At 59.0% G+C, this 16174-nt stretch overlaps 2 protein-coding genes across 10 annotated transcripts in view; one reads left to right on the forward strand and one right to left on the reverse strand.

The window, feature by feature from the left end:
- On the forward strand, positions 1-9922 carry INO80E (INO80 complex subunit E). 4 transcript variants are annotated; one of them, XM_017954544.2, is made up of 8 exons: positions 15-183; positions 340-410; positions 601-653; positions 4869-4947; positions 5040-5151; positions 5538-5654; positions 8696-8785; positions 9353-9912. In XM_017954544.2, exons 1-7 carry the CDS (start codon positions 103-105, stop codon positions 8762-8764), a joined length of 582 nt encoding a protein of 193 aa, XP_017810033.1. In that variant the 5' UTR covers positions 15-102; the 3' UTR covers positions 8765-8785; positions 9353-9912. The 4 variants fall into 4 exon arrangements, with proteins under 4 accessions (XP_003918764.2, XP_009197139.2, XP_017810033.1 ...); XM_017954545.3 differs by having other exon boundaries at positions 9500-9912; XM_003918715.4 differs by lacking the exon at positions 8696-8785 and having other exon boundaries at positions 1-183; positions 9353-9922.
- Positions 9646-16174, reverse strand: part of DOC2A (double C2 domain alpha) — an 18972-nt gene continuing 12443 nt past the window's right edge. For 3 of the 6 annotated variants that reach the window (XM_031658332.1, XM_031658331.1, XM_031658330.1), the window contains exons 4-13: positions 14072-14346; positions 13585-13664; positions 13314-13388; positions 13108-13217; positions 11299-11425; positions 11156-11215; positions 10910-11073; positions 10721-10802; positions 10538-10634; positions 9646-10456 (exon numbers count right to left, since the gene is read on the reverse strand). In XM_031658332.1, coding sequence (XP_031514192.1) covers positions 10311-10456; positions 10538-10634; positions 10721-10802; positions 10910-11073; positions 11156-11215; positions 11299-11425; positions 13108-13217; positions 13314-13388; positions 13585-13664; positions 14072-14333 — 1203 coding nt within the window. In that variant the 5' untranslated portion in view covers positions 14334-14346 and the 3' untranslated portion in view covers positions 9646-10310. Of the gene's footprint in view, positions 10457-10537; positions 10635-10720; positions 10803-10909; positions 11074-11155; positions 11216-11298; positions 11426-13107; positions 13218-13313; positions 13389-13584; positions 13665-14071; positions 14347-14602; positions 14965-15018; positions 15192-15462; positions 15631-16174 lie in introns of those variants that run through there. The other 3 variants (XM_009198868.4, XM_017954542.1, XM_009198874.3) reach the window with 3 other exon arrangements.

The raw sequence follows: 16174 nt of genomic DNA on the forward strand, positions 1-16174 counted from the left end.
CACAGCCTTGCAGAGTCTCCGGAAGTGGAGGCGTGAGCGACGGGGCAGCGCCTGCTTGGGGTAGCGGGACTGCAGAAGCTGGGCGCCACTGCCGGGCCGGTCATGAACGGGCCGGCGGACGGTGAAGTGGACTACAAAAAGAAATACCGGAATCTGAAACGGAAGCTCAAGTTCCTCATCTACGTGAGTGCTGCCGCGGGAAGGCTGTAGAGGGGGGAGGCCTGGCGCGGACAAAATCTCAGTTTACTCAGGTGTAAAGTGGGTGGGGCGAGCGGCTGCGGGTTCCGGGGCCCTTCACGGAGGACCGTTGGCCCAGCGCACCCCTTGCCCATGATACAGGAGCACGAGTGCTTCCAGGAGGAGCTGAGGAAAGCGCAAAGGAAATTACTGAAGGTGTCCCGGGACAAGAGGTGAGGCACGTTGCAGGGGCGGAGGGCGATGTGGTTCCTAGGCTGTCTACATTGGGACCCCATCCCCGAGTAGGGCCACAAGTGCATGGGCTCTTTCAAGGATCCGATGGGCCTGCTGGGAGGGTCAGGGGCCCAGGGGGACATTGCTGCGCTGGGAAATCACTGTCCGTCTCTCCTTCTCTCTCCTCAGTTTCCTCCTAGACCGACTTCTGCAGTACGAGAATGTGGATGAAGACTCTTCAGGTGAGCAAGGTCTTGAAAAATTGGTGGAGGGCGTGGTTCCTGGCACTTAGCAAGCTTCCTGGACCCCTGCCTTTTAGGCAGTGGCAGCTGATGCAGCCCCCAGTGGTCCTTAAGCCTAGTTGCTTGCCTTCCACCTGCACCGTTCTTTTACTCAGGCACTTACTGAGCACCTATTGTGTTTCAGACATTGTGCTTGGCACAGGGGATACAGCAGAGGCAGAGACAGGCAAAGCCCTTGGTCTCTTGTAATTTATATTTTAGTTGGAAAGAATAAGTAAATGAAGACAATACACTAGAATTTTAGGTCATAGTAAGGACTTGAAGGTAATGAAAGCAGTTATGTGGTAATGATTATAGTACAACAGGGGTTGATGAATTGTTTCTGCAAAGGGCCAGATGGTAAGTAAGCTTTCTGCAACATACAATCTTTGAAGCACCTACTGAACTCTGCCATTGTAGTAGCAGCCATGCCCCATAGGCAAATAAATGAGTAGGGCTATGTTTGTATAAAACTTTATAGGCACTGAAATTTGAATTTCGTGTTTTTTTTTTTTTTTTTTTTTTTTTTTAGGCGGAGTCTCGCTCTGTCGCCCAGGCTGGAGTGCAGTGACCGGATCTCGGCTCACTGCAAGCTCCGCCTCCCGAATTTACGCCATTCTCCTGCCTCAGCCTCCTGAGTAGCTGGGACTACAGGCGCCCGCCACCTCGCCCGGCTAGTTTTTTTTTTTTTTGTATTTTTTAGTAGAGACGGGGTTTCACTGTGTTAGCCAGGATGGTCTCGATCTCCTGACCTCGTGATCCGCCCGTCTCGGCCTCCCAAAGTGCTGGGATTACAGGCTTGAGCCACCGCGCCCGGCCGTTATTTTCATATGAAAAATTTTTCTTTAGTTTTTTTTTCTTCAAACATTTAAAAGCTTAAAAGCCATTCTTGGCCGGGCACGGTGGCTCACGCCTGTAATCCCAGCACTTTGGTAGACCGAAGTGGGTGGATCACAAGGTCAAGAGTTAAAGACCAGCCTGACCAACATGGTGAAACCCCGTCTCTACTAAAGATACAAAAATTAGCTGGGTGTGGTGGCGTGCGCCTGTAATCCCAGCTACTGGGGAGGCTGAGGCAGGAGAATCATTTGAACCCTGGAGGCAAAGGTTGCAGTGAGCTGAGATCGCTGCCACTGCATTCCACAGGGCAAAACTCCATCTCAGAAAAAGAAAAAAAAAAGCCATTCTTAGCTTGCAGACAGCAGCAAGCAGGCAGCAGGCAACGTCTGAATAGAGTACTCAAGAAAGGCTTTTCACGGAGTGACGTTTGAGTTGGGACCAGATAAGAAACCAGGCTTCCATCCTGGGCAACATAGTGAGACCCCATCTCAGTTTAAAGAAAAAAAAACCATGTATAGTTGTGTATACATGTGGTCCTAGCTACTTGGGAGGCAGAACCAGGAGGATCCCTTGCCTGAAAGGTCAAGGCTGCAGTAAGTCATGATAGCACCACTGTGCTCCATCCTGGGTGACAGAGCAAGACTGTCTCAAAAAAAAGAGAAAGAAACCCCATCCTGGCTAACATGGTGAAATCCCGTCTCTATTTAAAATACAAAAAATTAGCCAGGCGTGGTGGCGGGCGCCTGTAGTCCTAGCTACTCGGGAGGCTGAGGCAGGAGAATGGGCGTGAACCTGGGAGGCGGAGCTTGCAGTGAGCCGAGATTGCCCCACTGCACTTCAGCCTGGGCAACCGAGCGAGATTCCGTCCAAAAAAAAAGAAAAACCAACCTTGTGAAGAAGTGAGCTGGAGCTGCCCCAGCAGAATAATAAATGCAGCTACCCTGAGGTAAGAACAGGCCAGGCTTGGTTGAAAAGCAGAGGGATGAAAAAGAGAGAACACTGTTTTCATCCCTTTATTTAAATATTGTCTGCAATTAACTATGTTTTCCATCATAACCGGAGCCCCACATGCATACCTACAAAACAAAGTTTAGTGAAACATTTTTAAGATCACTGTATCCAATTCATCCTGATACTTTTTAGATTGCTTTTTTTCCCTTTCTTTAGTGCTGGTTGCACACCAGTAAATTGATTTCATGACTCACTAATGGATTGAGACCCACAGTTTGAAAAAACCCTAAGGTGGGCATTTGTGGGCCTCTTCCTGGGTGGGGCCCTCATAAGCCATGTCATGTAGAATCACCTGTCTCCAAGGTGCCTTTAAACATTGGTCTGAGGGGGCCGGGCGCGGTGGCTCACGCCTGTAATCCCAGCACTTTGGGAGGCCGAGGCGGGTGGATCACGAGGTCAGGAGATCGAGACTATCCTGGCTAACATGGTGAAACCCCATCTCTACTAAAAATACAAAAAACTAGCCGGGCGTGGTGGCGGGCGCCTGTAGTCTCAGCTACTTGGGAGGCTGAGGTGGGAGAATGGCGTGAACCCGGGAGGTGGAGCTTGCAGTGAGCCGAGATCACGCCACTGCACTCCAGCCTGGGAGCACAGCGAGACTCCGTCTCAAAAAAAAAAAAAAAAACAAAAAAAAAACATTGGTCTGAGGCAGGGATCGGCATGTAGCAGCCAGCCACGTTTTGGGACGTAGTGTTTTGTCAGAACGCATGATACCCATTTGCTTGCTATTATAGGAGGATTGTAGATAAGGTTAAGGAAATAGGCAGGGGCTCACTCAGGTAGGTCATAGTAGGAGGTTTGGCTTTTATTGCAGTCTCTCATCCCCTGCCTCTCCTTTCCCTAGGGTGTTCCAGTTAACATCCTGTTTGAGGGGAATTCAGGGCAGGAGGTGGGAGAGGACCCAGCATGTTCATGGCTAGAGTGGGTTGCATCTGAGGAGCAAAGGCCAGCAATATGAGCCCCACTCCTGTCATGGAGGCCCACACCCTGGCCAGGGAGACACATGCAAATGACACTTTTCAGCACAGTGTGAGCGCAGCCATGATGAGTAAGAGTAGAGGGTTCCAGGAGAGCCTGCAGTTAATTGGGGTTGAGGGATTCTGGAAGACTTCCCAGAGGCGGTGGCATTTGATCTGCTTCTTAAAGGGTCTCTCTGAGCAGAGACATTGGTAATGGCTTCTATAGGTGTATCAGTCATTTGTTCCATGAAAGATGGCCCTTCTAGGCAGAGGCACTGAATAGGAAATACATTTCTTTTTTGACGAAATAGGTCAGTGTGCTGTAAAGAATACAGTTACGTTAGTTGATCAGAAAGGTGTGTTGAAGCCAGATTAAGCAGCACCATGAATTCGTGCAGGTAGTGGGGGATGTCATCAAGAAGGATGTGACCAGGTTTGTTTTAGCTCACTGTGGGGTTGGGGGTGGACAGTGGATGGCAGGGTGATGTGAGACTGCTTAGCAGGTGATTTTGACATGCTGGTGGCCTGACCTGTGTTAGTTGGCGTGGGGAGCAGTGGATGAAGGGGAGGACTTCAGGGGTGGATGAACAGGACCCTGGTTATGGAGTGTGGGGCAGAGGCAGGAGCTGAAGACAGCTCAGCTCAGAGGCAAGGAACCAGTGGCATCAAATAGCCAAGGAGTCAGAGTCTCAGCCTCACACCTTACTTTCTGAGCCTCGGTGACCTCATGTGACAAGTGGAGGTGCTGCCCTTCCCATCCTTCCTTGGATCTGATGGCAAGGAGAGGTGGTGAGTGGGAAGGAGCCCGGCACGCTGGCCATGCGTGGCAGGTGTGTTACGGAGGAATCAGAGCGGGAGGGGCGCTGGGGAGGCTGGAGAGGCTGTGGACCTCCCTGGGACAGCTCAGGTGTGTGGTGCATGTGCGTGCCCACTAGCTGGTGAGTCAGAATCCCCCCCGGGAGCCCTTCTATTGGGTTTTTGGTTTGTTTTGTTTTTTTGAGGCAGGGTCTTGCTCTGTCACCCAGGCTGGTGTGCAGTGTTACAATCACAGCTCACTGCAGCCTCAATCTCCAAGCAATTCTCCTGCCTCAGCCTCCTGAGTAGCTGGGACTACAGGCACACGCCACCATGCTCGGGTAATTGCTTTTGTTTTTAATAGAGATGAGGTCTCGCTAGGTTGTCCAGGCTGCTCTTGAACTCCTGGCCTCAAGCGATCTGGCCACCTCAGCCTCTCACAGTGCTGGGATTCCGGGCATGAGCCCCCGCACCTGGTCCTCCGGTGCCTTTCTGTAGTGTGGAGGAGGTTATACCCTTCTGGGATGGACTGGGATCCCCCAGCCCCACTGACCATCTGTCCCCGTCACAGACTCAGATGCCACTGCATCATCAGATAACAGCGAGACCGAGGGGACACCCAAGTTGTCTGACACACCGGCCCCTAAGAGGTGAGAAGAAGATGCATTCCTCTCGCTGGGGAGGGTCAGGTGGGGCGCCTGGGCTCCCAGCCACCTCTGACCCCGCGCTGTCCTTTCTCCAGGAAGAGAAGCCCTCCGCTGGGGGGGGCCCCCTCTCCCTCCAGCCTCTCCCTGCCTCCTTCAACAGGGTTTCCCCTTCAGGCCTCCGGGGTTCCCTCCCCATACCTGAGCTCGGTGAGTTGGGGTCAGGGGTGGGAAGTGGTGAACTAATATGCCTGGGAATAAGGTGGGCGTCGTTTGGGCAGAAGAGCTGGGCCTCCGGGCAAGGCCTGCCCAACTTTGGGGACATCTGTCTGGGTGTGGCCCAAGTGTCCCATGGAGGGTGTGAGTGGGGGCTGCCCCCTTCTCTCTGGTATAGGAACGGGGCCAGGCGTGACTGAGGAGAGCAAAGCCCAGGACAGCATCCTGCTGCTGCCCGGCCCTTCTGTGTTCGGGAGCCCCGGGAGCCGCACTCATCACCATCTCTTTTGTTTTTCCATCTTCCTCCTGTTTGCATTTCTTTCCCCACCCTCACCCTGGTCCACTCCGCCTCCCATCTCCATCCCCGCTCCCGCCCGCAGCTGGCCTCCCCCCGCTACCCCCCATTCCCTTCTGACTACCTGGCCCTGCAGCTGCCCGAGCCCAGCCCCCTGAGGCCCAAGCGGGAGAAACGGCCCCGCCTGCCCCGGAAACTCAAGGTACCCTGACGTGGGGGCGCTAGGGAGGGGCAGGACGGCAGGAGGAGAGCCACCTGAGGGAGGCTCAAGGCGGGGGCCTGTCAGAGAATCATGAACGATTAATTTGGGGACCCAGTCAGCACTTAGCACTGAGGGGTGGATCAGAGAAATCTCGGCTCACAGGCTTGTATGGAGACAAATCAGGGCAGAACCAGCCTTGGGGGACCTGGCGTGCGGATGCCAGCGGTCCCGCCCTTTCACGGCTGCAGTGTAGCGGGGCCAGGCTCATTTTCCCAGGGTGGGGCGTGTTTTGTGATGCCAGGTAGCCCCAGACCAGGGCAGGATTACTGGATCTAGTCAAGTCAAGACTGCCTATTAGAAACCACGTGGCCTTCAGCAAGTCTCTGTTACCCTCTAGGCTTCCTAGGCTTGGCACCTATAGTGCTAGTGGTCCTACTCGATATGACCAGCAAGCGCCCCTGGAGCACCTCCTGTTACACGGCAGTGCACAAAGCAGACCAGTGCCTGCCCTCACAGAGCTCACATTCTAGCAAGATACGCAGAAAACATACTAGAAAAACAGGTACTTGTGGAGAAGAACAGAGTGAGGTCCAGAGCATGGGGACGCCGGGGGGACGAGGCTGACACTTAGGGCCCAGCAGTCGGGGATGTTCTTTGAGCAGAGACATACAGGAAGTGGCAGCAAACCGTGTGGCTCCTGGGCAGTGTTTCTGTCAGGCAGAGACCCTGGGAGGGTGTGAGCTGGGCTTGTTGGAGGGTCTGGAAGGAGTCCGTGTCGGGAAGGAAAGTAAGTGGGTCCTGGAGCAGGTCAGAGGGGAGCTCCTGAGGCGCCAGTGTGCAGGATTCGCTGTGAATGAAGCCTTGGAGAAGGCAGTTCCCTGGCGGGGCACAGGTTGCAGGCATGAAGCGGGAGTGATCTAATTGCATCTTAACAAAATTGCAGACACTGGTGGTCAGAGAACAGACTAGGTGAGCGGTGGGGTGAGTTGGGATGGGAATGAGGAGGCCACCGCGGTAAACCAGGCCGAGGGCAGAGGGTCCAGAGGGGGCTGCAGACCCATTTCGGAGAATGAGGGTGGGAGTTCCAGGAGGACCCCGTGTGGGCTGTGCGGGAGAGAGGCCAGGATGCCTCCAGGGCTTTAGTCTGAGCACGAGTGGAGTCTCCCTCCCTCGAGATGGGAGGGCTGTGGGAGCACAGGCTTGGAGGGAAGCTGAGTCTGGCCGCGGATGTGTCAGGTGCCACCTGGAAAGGAAGCTAGACAGCAGCCCATGAGGGGCTGCGCATTTGGAAGCCACCAGGCTAGCGGTAGATGCGAGCCTTGGGCGAGATGGGGATGGGCTGAGGGGCAGAGCGGAATGGGGACCAGCTGGGCGGCTCCCAGGGTTCTGGAGCCAGAAGCAGAATGAGAGGCTGCATTTGCGGTGGTCTGGAGTACAGGATCTGGAGCTTCAATCCCAACTCTGCCGTTTTCTCTGTGTGACCTTGGCCCTGTGAGGCTTCACCTCTTGAGCCTGAGTAGCAGAGGTGACAGTACTGGCCCTGGTCCTTAGCAGGGGGATGGCGGGCAGGGTGGGGAGTGGTGCAGCACTGGGGGTACTTAGAGGCTTTCTGGCCTGGTGCTGACTCCTGAAGCGGAGTTGTGTCTGGGAGCAAAGTTCTAGACATTCTGGAGAGAAGATTTGGGAGGGCGGCCCAGGTCCATAGCTGTCGGGGGAGGTGGGGAGAAGCCAGGAAAGGCCTCAGCGAGGAGAACGTGTGAGCCCAGGGTGAGTGGATTTGGATATTCCTGGCTGAAGCCATGGTGGGAAGGGAGCCAGGGCCACAGTGAAAGCACTCTCTGGGCCAGAGCAGGAGTGGTAAGAAATTGGCAAGAAGAACCAGGTGGGGCGGCATCATGGAAGGCCTGGACACTGGCCTGAAGTGGGAGTTTGTCTGTTACTGTCAGGGGAGCGAGGAGATGGAAGGAAGGGAGTCCAAGCAGAGAAGGGATAACTGTGAAGACAGAAGCAGGTTGGTTCTGTCAGGCCTGAGTCAGACTTGGCCGGCTTTGAATCCCAGCTCTTCCAGTACTCACCATGCGACCTCAGCGTGTCATTTCACACTTGGAGCCACAGCTCTCTTTCTCTGTTCAGTGGCGTCCTTGTGGGGAGAATGTGAGTGAAGGGATGAAAATTGCTTGGCCCATGCCTGGCTCCTAGTAAGCCACAGAGAAACGTGAGTCGCTGCCAGTCAGGCTGAGAGGATGCCACTGAGGAAGTCCAGGCCAGGGTGGGACATGCTGCGCACAGCGGGGAAGGAGAGGGGGTGGCCAGAGAAGGGGATGGTGCTTTCCAGTCATACACACTTGTCTGCTCCCGTGTGTACATGTGGGGGCCTGGTGCAGGGCGCGGGGGTGCTGTTCAGAGTTGTACCCCGTCATCCATCCTACCAGTCTCCTATACCCTGAGGCCTGACCCACCCTGGCCCTCACGCCACCCCAGCAGTGGAGATGAGGGTGAGGGCTCCTTAGGAAGCAGAAAGGAGGCCACAGGGCCAAATGTGACACTCAGAAGGGCTACTGGAGACCGCGCATGGCGTTTCCTGCCAGCCCACCCAGCATCTAGCCCAGGGCCAGACTGGACACTGCCACTGCCCCGCAGGACCCAGCAGGCCTGTGCCTCAGGACCTCCATGTCCACACCAGGTTCAGCCTCCTTCTCTGGCACGTGACCTGTCTCCGCTCCCCAGTGTCCTGAGGCTGGGAGGGCATTAACAAACCACCTGGCACACAGCCCGTGCCCAGTTTGTGCCCACAGACAAAGCATGGGGACTGCGGAGGAGACCCACAGAGCTCTCTGGGGAGGGTTTGTGAGGACCTGGCAGCTGGGGGTGCTGAAGGGTTGGGCAGGGCAGAGGCCACTTCCCAGCCTCAGAGGACGAAGCAGGACTTCTGACAAATAGAGCAGGATGCCCAGGTGGAGGGGCCGCCTGTCATCCGGCAGGCAGCACTCCCGTCCCGAGGCCCTGAGTGGCGCGGTGACGCGCTCAGGTCTGTGTTTTAGAGCGCGCGCTCTGGCTGCAGTGCGGAGGAGCTGGATCTGGGAGAGGCTGCAGGCAGGGAGTCCAGTTAGGAGGCTGGGACCACAGCCCAGGTGAGCTGAGAGGAGGGCTGGGCCTAGGTCACGGCTACGGGGATACCGAGGAGGGGCCCATCCAAGACATAATAGAAGCTTCTGGGGGGCAGAGAAGCCACCGGGGCTCTTGGCTCAAGCAGCCTGCAATACCCTCCACCGAACCAGTGAGTTCCGCAGAAGAGGGAGAGGAGGAGGAGGGAGAGGAAGCCAGTGGCGGCAGGTGGCACCTTCGGGGCCCAGTGGCAGGCAGGCAAGCAGTCCAGGCCGACTCCACCTCTGGCTTAACCCCTGTCTCAGGGCAGCCCAGGCACCTCCCTGGAGAGGGCAGGGCCGGGCCTTTCCCTCCCGGTTTCCTATGAGGCACCCCATCCCCTCATCTCACCTCCATCACCACCCCCAGGCACTTGCTGGTTTGAGGCTCTCGAGGGGCTGGGGGCAGGCAGGCCCTGAGTGCAGCATAGGTTGGCCTGGCTGTGCCCAGGGCCCCTTCCCCGTCCCCAGAGCTGCCCTGGGGGGCAGGGCCCGGTCTCCTGAGGCCCCAGTGCCTCCCTGACTAGTCCCCCTGTGTTTCTTCCCCTGCTGCAGATGGCGGTGGGGCCCCCTGACTGCCCTGTGGGAGGACCGCTGACCTTCCCTGGCCGGGGTTCTGGGGCTGGGGTCGGGACAGCCCTGACCCCCCCCCCCCCCCCCCCCCTGCCCCCCCCCACGATCCTGAGCACGGTCCCTCGGCAGATGTTCAGCGACGCAGGTAGCGGGGACGATGCCCTGGATGGGGACGATGACCTGGTGATCGACATCCCGGAGTGACCGCGACATCATGCCATGCCCACCACAGCCCTGCCTGGCGCCCTCCCCGTGCCAGCACACACGAGCCCAGCTTCCTCGGAGGTGTTTATTGACGCCCAGCTGCCATGCTCCGGCCACTGACACAACCAGAAAAGGCGTAAACATGCACGGGTGTCCCCCAGGCGGGTGGCAAGGGCCCTGCCTTCAAACTCTGGCCCCCTCCAGGGGACAGTTATTTAAACGAGTGGCCGGGAGCATCTGCCCCCTGCTGGGGAGGCAGAGACCCTGCGATGGCCACCCCTTTAAAAGGGCAGCTGTACAGGGCTAGGTTTTTGCAATGAAGTTTCTGTATTAAAGGAGTGGCTCTGGGTGTGTTTTTTGTCCTTTTATCTTTTTCTGAGGCATTCTCCTCCTCTGAACCTCCCCTAATCCGACCTCCTCCCTGTGGGGGGAGAGGGACGGGGCAGCGTGGAGAGGCAGGAGCGAGGAGCGTGGGGGCCTGGGGCCCGGGTATGCAGAGGAGGGGGGCTTTGCATATTTGCAGGGACTAGCGAGTCAGGCAGGAGGTTTGCATATATGAATATAGAACTCCACAGCCCCTCACGAGCAGACAGACCCAGGTCACAGAGATTCACAAAAATAAGACAGGTAGTGCAGGGTGGGGGCAGCCCACCCCGTGTAAACGTGCAACACACTCGTGCGAAGGTTGGGTACTGCACCCGGCCCGATAGGCCTGTACCAGGACACTGCTGTCCACTCAGGCTGAGGACAGAGCCCCAGCCGCGGGGGGCAGCTCGCTGGTCAGGGCATGCCAGCGCTCCAGGGCTGCGTCCGGCTGCTGCAGGCAGTCACTCCAGTGCTTCCGTGCCTCGCCTCGGGCACCTGACCCCAGGGACACGCCACCTGGGGGAGCAAGTGGCAGGGTCAGGGCCACCTCCCTGCCACTCACCCTCCCTCAGCACCCTCAGCCAGCTCCTCCCTCACCGATGAAGTCATTTGATTTGCCAATGTCATAGTCCCAGACGGTGACTTCCAGAGTCTTGGTGGCCAGAGTGGAGAGCTCTATCTCGTAGAAAAACTCCTGAGAACAAGGCCAGCCACCCATTCGTGAGCCGGCTCCCCAGCCCCTCCTTGGCCTCCCTCTGCATCCCATCCCCACCCGGGTACCTCGTTAAATTCTGGGTTGAGAGTCTTCTTCTTCACGCATGTCTTATGCTTGGATTTCTTGTCCACATCAGGCCTCAGGTACCTAGAGGTGGGGTGGAGGGAGAGGAACTGAGGGGTCAGAGACAGGCCAGGCCCAACTCGGGCCAGGGCAGGCTCCCTGGGGAGGAGAGGGTCAGGGCGAGGGCTCACGTCTTGACGTAGGGGTCCGAGTAACCGTTGACGTCCATGGCAGCCAGATGGGCGCAGCGCAAGATGCCTACCAGCAGTCCCCGGCGCCGCGAGCTGTAGCTGAGACTCAGCAGGATGCGGCCGCGCTCCTCCAGCAGCCCCGGGCCCTGCTCCGCCTGCTCCAACTGCGGGGCACAGACGCAGGGTCAGCCTGGGCCCCTGCCGCCTCCCACCCACGTGCATCCCCATCCCTGTGAGATGCCTCACCTCCTTCAGGTAACAGGAGATGCCCCTCAGCGCCGCCGACATGGAAGAGGGGGATGCCAGCTGAGGGGGCAAACAGAAGGTTCTGGAAGCCTGGCCTCCCCAGGGCCCCCTCCCCCGGTGCCCCTGCAGCCCCCCGCACACACCGGGACCTGGCGCTCGAGGCAGATGTTAAAATGTTTCTTCTGCGAAGGCTTCAGGCGGCGGAGGGGCACGCGGATCTCCCCAATAAACTCATTGTGACTCAGCTTGTCCTCATCACAGACGGCAATCCTGGTGGGGAACTGCAGCGTCAGGGCCCCTGGGGTACCTGAGCCCTGTTCTGGGGTGTAGGAAGGGCCTTGAACCAGCCCAGCTCTGCCCTACACACTACGTCTCATCTGGAAGACAGGCTGGCACTTGAGAAGGACAAGCGGATTTGCCCATTCCTCTGTCCCTCCCTGTGCAGCCAACCGGCTGTCCCTGGTCCATCAGAACGTGCTCGGCCATTGTGGGAAGCACTCAGAAATCTTGGAGCACCCTGATCACTGCCTCCATTCAGGGCTTGGGGGCAGAAGCCAAACACTACAGTGGATGTGGCCATAGACACAGGCCGTGAGAGCCTTGGACAGCCAGACAAGGACCCCATGCCTCCTCAGGAACCCCGTTCTTTTCCTGCATGCAGCAGAGAGCCAGCCCCACAGGGACTCACTAAGAAATGGTTGCTCTCCGGCCACCTGTCCTCCGGCAGCCCCTGCCCTGCCTCTGCAGTGACCCACTACCAGGTTGGGCATCTGTGGCATGGAGGATGGGCAGATCCCAACCCTGCAACTTCTGAGCCACCTGTGTGACCTTGGGCAAGTCACTTGATCACCCTACGCCTCAATTCCCATCTGTAAATAGAGATGGTCAAGGGAAAGAAAGAAATGTGAAAATACTAAGCCCAGGCTGGGCCCTGGTGAGTGCTCATTTTTAGGTCTCATTCTGGTTTTCCACCCGCACACCCGACACCAAGGTGGCCTCCCTGCCACACAGCCCTGACCATCAGGGAAGGTCCCAAATGCAAATCCAAGCACAAAGGCAGAGGTCTCTCCGGAGCCTGGGTCTCACTGCCCGCCACCTGACTTGAGGGAATACTCTCCTCACATCTTCATCTCCTGGGATGACGGAGCAAGTTCCCTGTCCCTGAAGACTTCACTCCTTAAGAGATTTTAGGGGAACTCAAGGCATAGAAGGGGCAGACCAAAGCTGCAGAGGTCTGACTTCAGCCAAGGGCTCTGAGAAGGAGTCTCGGTAACCCAGGAACGCTTTTGGGAGGGGGCAGAGCTTGGACTGAGCCTCAGATGAGCGGAATTTCGGCTGGCAGGAAGGAGCTTTCCAGATAGAAAACAAGAAGTTAAGTTCAGGAGTTGTGGAACTGGCCAGTTGGAAGAAGGGAGTCCTCTGTTTGAGGGGCAGGAGATATTTTTGTTTTTGAGACAGAGTCTCCCTCTATCACCCAGACTGGAGTGCAGTGGTGCAATCTCGGCTCACTGCAACCTCTGTCTCTTGGGTTCAAGCGATCCTGCTGCCTCAGCCTCCCAAGTAGCTGGGATTTACAGGCGCACTCCACCATGCCCAGCTAATTTTTGTATTTTTAGTACAGATTTTCATATTGTATATTTAGTACAGATTTTCACCAAGTTGGCCAGGCTGGTCTCAAACTCCTGACCTCAAGTGATCCGCCCACCTTGGCCTCCCAAAGTGCTGGGATTACAGGCGTGAGCCACCACACTTGGCTGGCAGGAGATATTGGGGGGCAGGAATGGCAGGGAAGTATTTTGGCCTGCTGCCAAAGGGGCTAGGGAGCCACTGATGGTTCTTGAGCATCAGAGAGGTACAGACTTAATGGGACATAGATCAACCAACCAGCAGTTACAATGTCAGCTGTCCCTGAGCTGCTGCTGGACCTGGGTGGTGGGGAGGGGAGCCCTCACCTGAGCACCTTGTGCGTGATGTCATCATCCGTGATCCCACTGTACGTCAGGTCCTCATTCCACACGGGATTCAGTGTGTTCCTCTGAGTCTTCGTTTTTAGCTTATTAGCCTGGGGTGTGGGGATGAAAGGTTCTCAATACCTGTCCTCCAGCCCCATGGGCTGGAGGCACGGGCTGGGCCGAGCACGGCGAGAGGAGGCTGTTACCTTACAGGCTCCAGGCAGCAGGTGCAGCTTGACGTAGGGGTCGGCGAGGCCATTGAAATCCATGGGCTTGAGGCCCTGGAGAGGAGGGCAGGGGAGAGGGCTGGAGGCTCCCGGCACCTTTCTCCCTCTTGTAGAGCTGGACCCTGGAGGAGCCCAGAAGGGGGTTGCAAGGGCAGGAGGAAGGAGCAGGCCTGGGAAGGGAAGGAGGAATGGGCCCCCTCTGGGGGCTGCACGCAAACCGGCCCGGGCTGGGGCAGCAGGGAGTGCCCACCTTGGCCCTGAGGATGCTACAATGCAGAGTGCAGGAGGCCCGGTCATAGAGAAGGTCAAACTCCAGCATGCCCAGGGCGGCTGGAGAGAGAGGAAAGACAGCATGGATCGGTTTGGAGACAGGTGTGTGAGAGAGGCCAGCAGGTGGGCACTGGCTGTGTGTGTCTCTCTCTCTTGCCAGCCAGCGAGTGTGAGTGCAAGAGGCTGAGTGGGCCCGTGCGTGTGTGCATCTGGGTCCCTGGCTCGGCTGCAACTGGGGCTGTGTGGGTGGTGGAGTGTCTCAGCAGAAATACTGAATATTGAGCCTTGCTGAAGCTGTAATCTCCACACCGACTGCAGCTGTGGCAGCCATCCCTGCCACCTCCCCCCCCCCCCCTGCCCTCCTCCCCTACCTACATGCACAGCCAGCAGGGCCCATTCCCCTCCCCCGGCACGGCAAGCCTGGAGACCCCCACCAGCGCATGGGGCCTCCAAGCCCCCAGACTCACTGGCATCATCCGAGTCATAGCTGTCCACTTCCGCACCATCCTCAGGCGTGGTGGCCCCAAGGAGGGCTGCAGGGGGGGCCAGAGCCAGGGGGGCCAGATGGGTGGGGGCCTCGCCGCCGCCACCGCCCCCTTCAGGTCCGGGTCCTCGGCGGGGGAAGTAGTCAGAGATCTGGCGGATGGGCCGGATGGGCCCGGGGCACACGTTGATGGCCATGTGCTCCTGGATGTTGATGGTCATGCGGTCGCCCCTGCGGCCCCTCATGCAGCACCCCTGGCTGGGAGAGGGCGTGTGAGCCAATGAGCCCATCATACCTAGCCATTCTGGCTGAGGGCCAGGCGACAGCCTCCTCGGTCTGCAGGGCCCTCACTAGCCGCCCTTCCTAGGTGTCAAGGGAGAGGGTGGCCTGTGCCAGCCGGTGGCAGGCAGGAGGCCTGGGCCCTGCAGACCCCACGCTGGCTCCACAGGGGCTGGGCTGCCAACCCACTCCCCGCAGAAGTCGAAGTTGCACCACCCCGTCCTCACCCACCCACCTCCAAGTTGTCCCTGTATCATCTTGCCAGCTCCTTCCTCTCCTCCAGGGCTCCCCTCTGCTCTGCTCCTCAGCCTGCCTGTTCCCCAAGGGACCCTGCAGGGCCCCGCCTCTGTTTCTCGGAGGCTCTGTCCTCCTCTGCACCAGGCGCTGGTCTAGTCAAGGTGTCACCCACCCCTCTAGGCTCCCACTGCCCACTGTCCCTTCATTCAGCCCCAGGACCTGTCTGCCTGCCTGGTTCCCCCGCTCGCTCACCACAGCCCCCGGTGGAGACCCCAGCCTCAGATGCCACCCCTGGCTCCCCAGGGGAGCCAGAAATTGCAGCTGCAGGAGAGCCGAACACCCCCGTAGCGCACACAGGCTGGCACTCTCCCCAGCACCCTCACGCCCCCGGCCTGCCCAGCCCCCTGCACCTGCCTCTGCCTCCAACAGGTGCCCAGGCAATGGGGGGACGGCGGGCGCAGGCTGGGCGGCGGCGGCCGGCGAGGAGAGCGCGGAGTCCGGCTGTGCGAGCCGAGAGGGAGGGAGCGCCGAGAAAGTGCGGGGAGGAGGGGGTGAGCGAGGTGGAGGCGAGGATGCAGCCGGCGCCGGCAGCGGAGGAGGGGGGGTGGGGGGCGGGGAGGGGCGCCGGGGCTGGGGAGGGGGCGGGATCTCGGACTCCCACCCGGGGGCCGCTCGGGAGCGCACGCGAGCGCACACACAGACACGTGTGCCCGCGCGCGCACACTTACGCAGGGGCACGCGGGCCGGAAAACACTCGTGTGCACACATCCAGCCGGGCACCCCTGCGCGCACACGCCCGTGCCCACGTGTGCACGCTCACACCCTTGCACACCCTCAGGCGCGCGCTGGCACACTTACCCAGAGAACTTCGCACGCACACGCACTCGCAAACACGCGGGCTCCCTGCGCCACCAGCAAGCAGCCGCCAGAATTGCCGGGTGTTCCCCAAGTACTCCTGGGAGACCCGGGCCCCCGCCCCCGCCAGCGCGTGTGGCCACTACTCCTCCTTCCCTCCCGGGTCCCCAGGGCCGGACCACCAGCCTCGTTGTCATGGCGACGCCGGCTCATCTCCCCCGAACCTCGCGCGTCTTCACGCCCCTCCCCCGCAGGGAGCTGGGGCCTCCGTCCTCCCCTCCCCATGTCTGTAGGGACCCAGAGGCGGACAGGAGCAGGGGGTCTGATCCGCCTGCTGTCGCCGGCCGGGGATCTCGGGGTCCCCCGAGCCAGGCTGGGGATCCTCACGATCTGAGGGAGGAGGCAGAGGTCTGACGCTGCGGCTTCCCGCACACCTCCTCCCTTTGGCCATTCAGGCCTCTCTCCTTGTGGCCCAACCCAAGTCCCAGGGGCCCGTGTCCCCTTACCAGGGATGGCATCTCCTTTAGGAACCACCCTCCCTCACCTTTCCCCCTGCCGTCTCCAGTTCTGCCCCGCAGGTGGGAAGGGGCGTCGGGGCTTAGCTCTGAAGGCCCCCGAGCCCTGCGTTCGTTCCCCATGTGCTGCCATTTCTCACCCAAACCCTGCCACCCCCAAGCCGCCCCCCTGCCCTGCCCTGCGCCTACCACGAAGTGTC

Source organism: Papio anubis, chromosome 18 (genome assembly GCF_008728515.1).
Source record: "Papio anubis isolate 15944 chromosome 18, Panubis1.0, whole genome shotgun sequence".
Lineage (NCBI taxonomy): Eukaryota > Metazoa > Chordata > Mammalia > Primates > Cercopithecidae > Papio > Papio anubis.

Coding starts and splice junctions, on each gene's coding strand:
- INO80E (XM_003918715.4), top strand. CDS start 103: ATGAACGGGCCGGCGGACGGTGAAGTGGACTACAAAAAGAAATACCGG. Junction 184..339: donor AGCTCAAGTTCCTCATCTAC/GTGAGTGCTGCC, acceptor CCCATGATACAG/GAGCACGAGTGCTTCCAGGA. Junction 5,655..9,352: donor GCCTGCCCCGGAAACTCAAG/GTACCCTGACGT, acceptor CCCCTGCTGCAG/ATGGCGGTGGGGCCCCCTGA.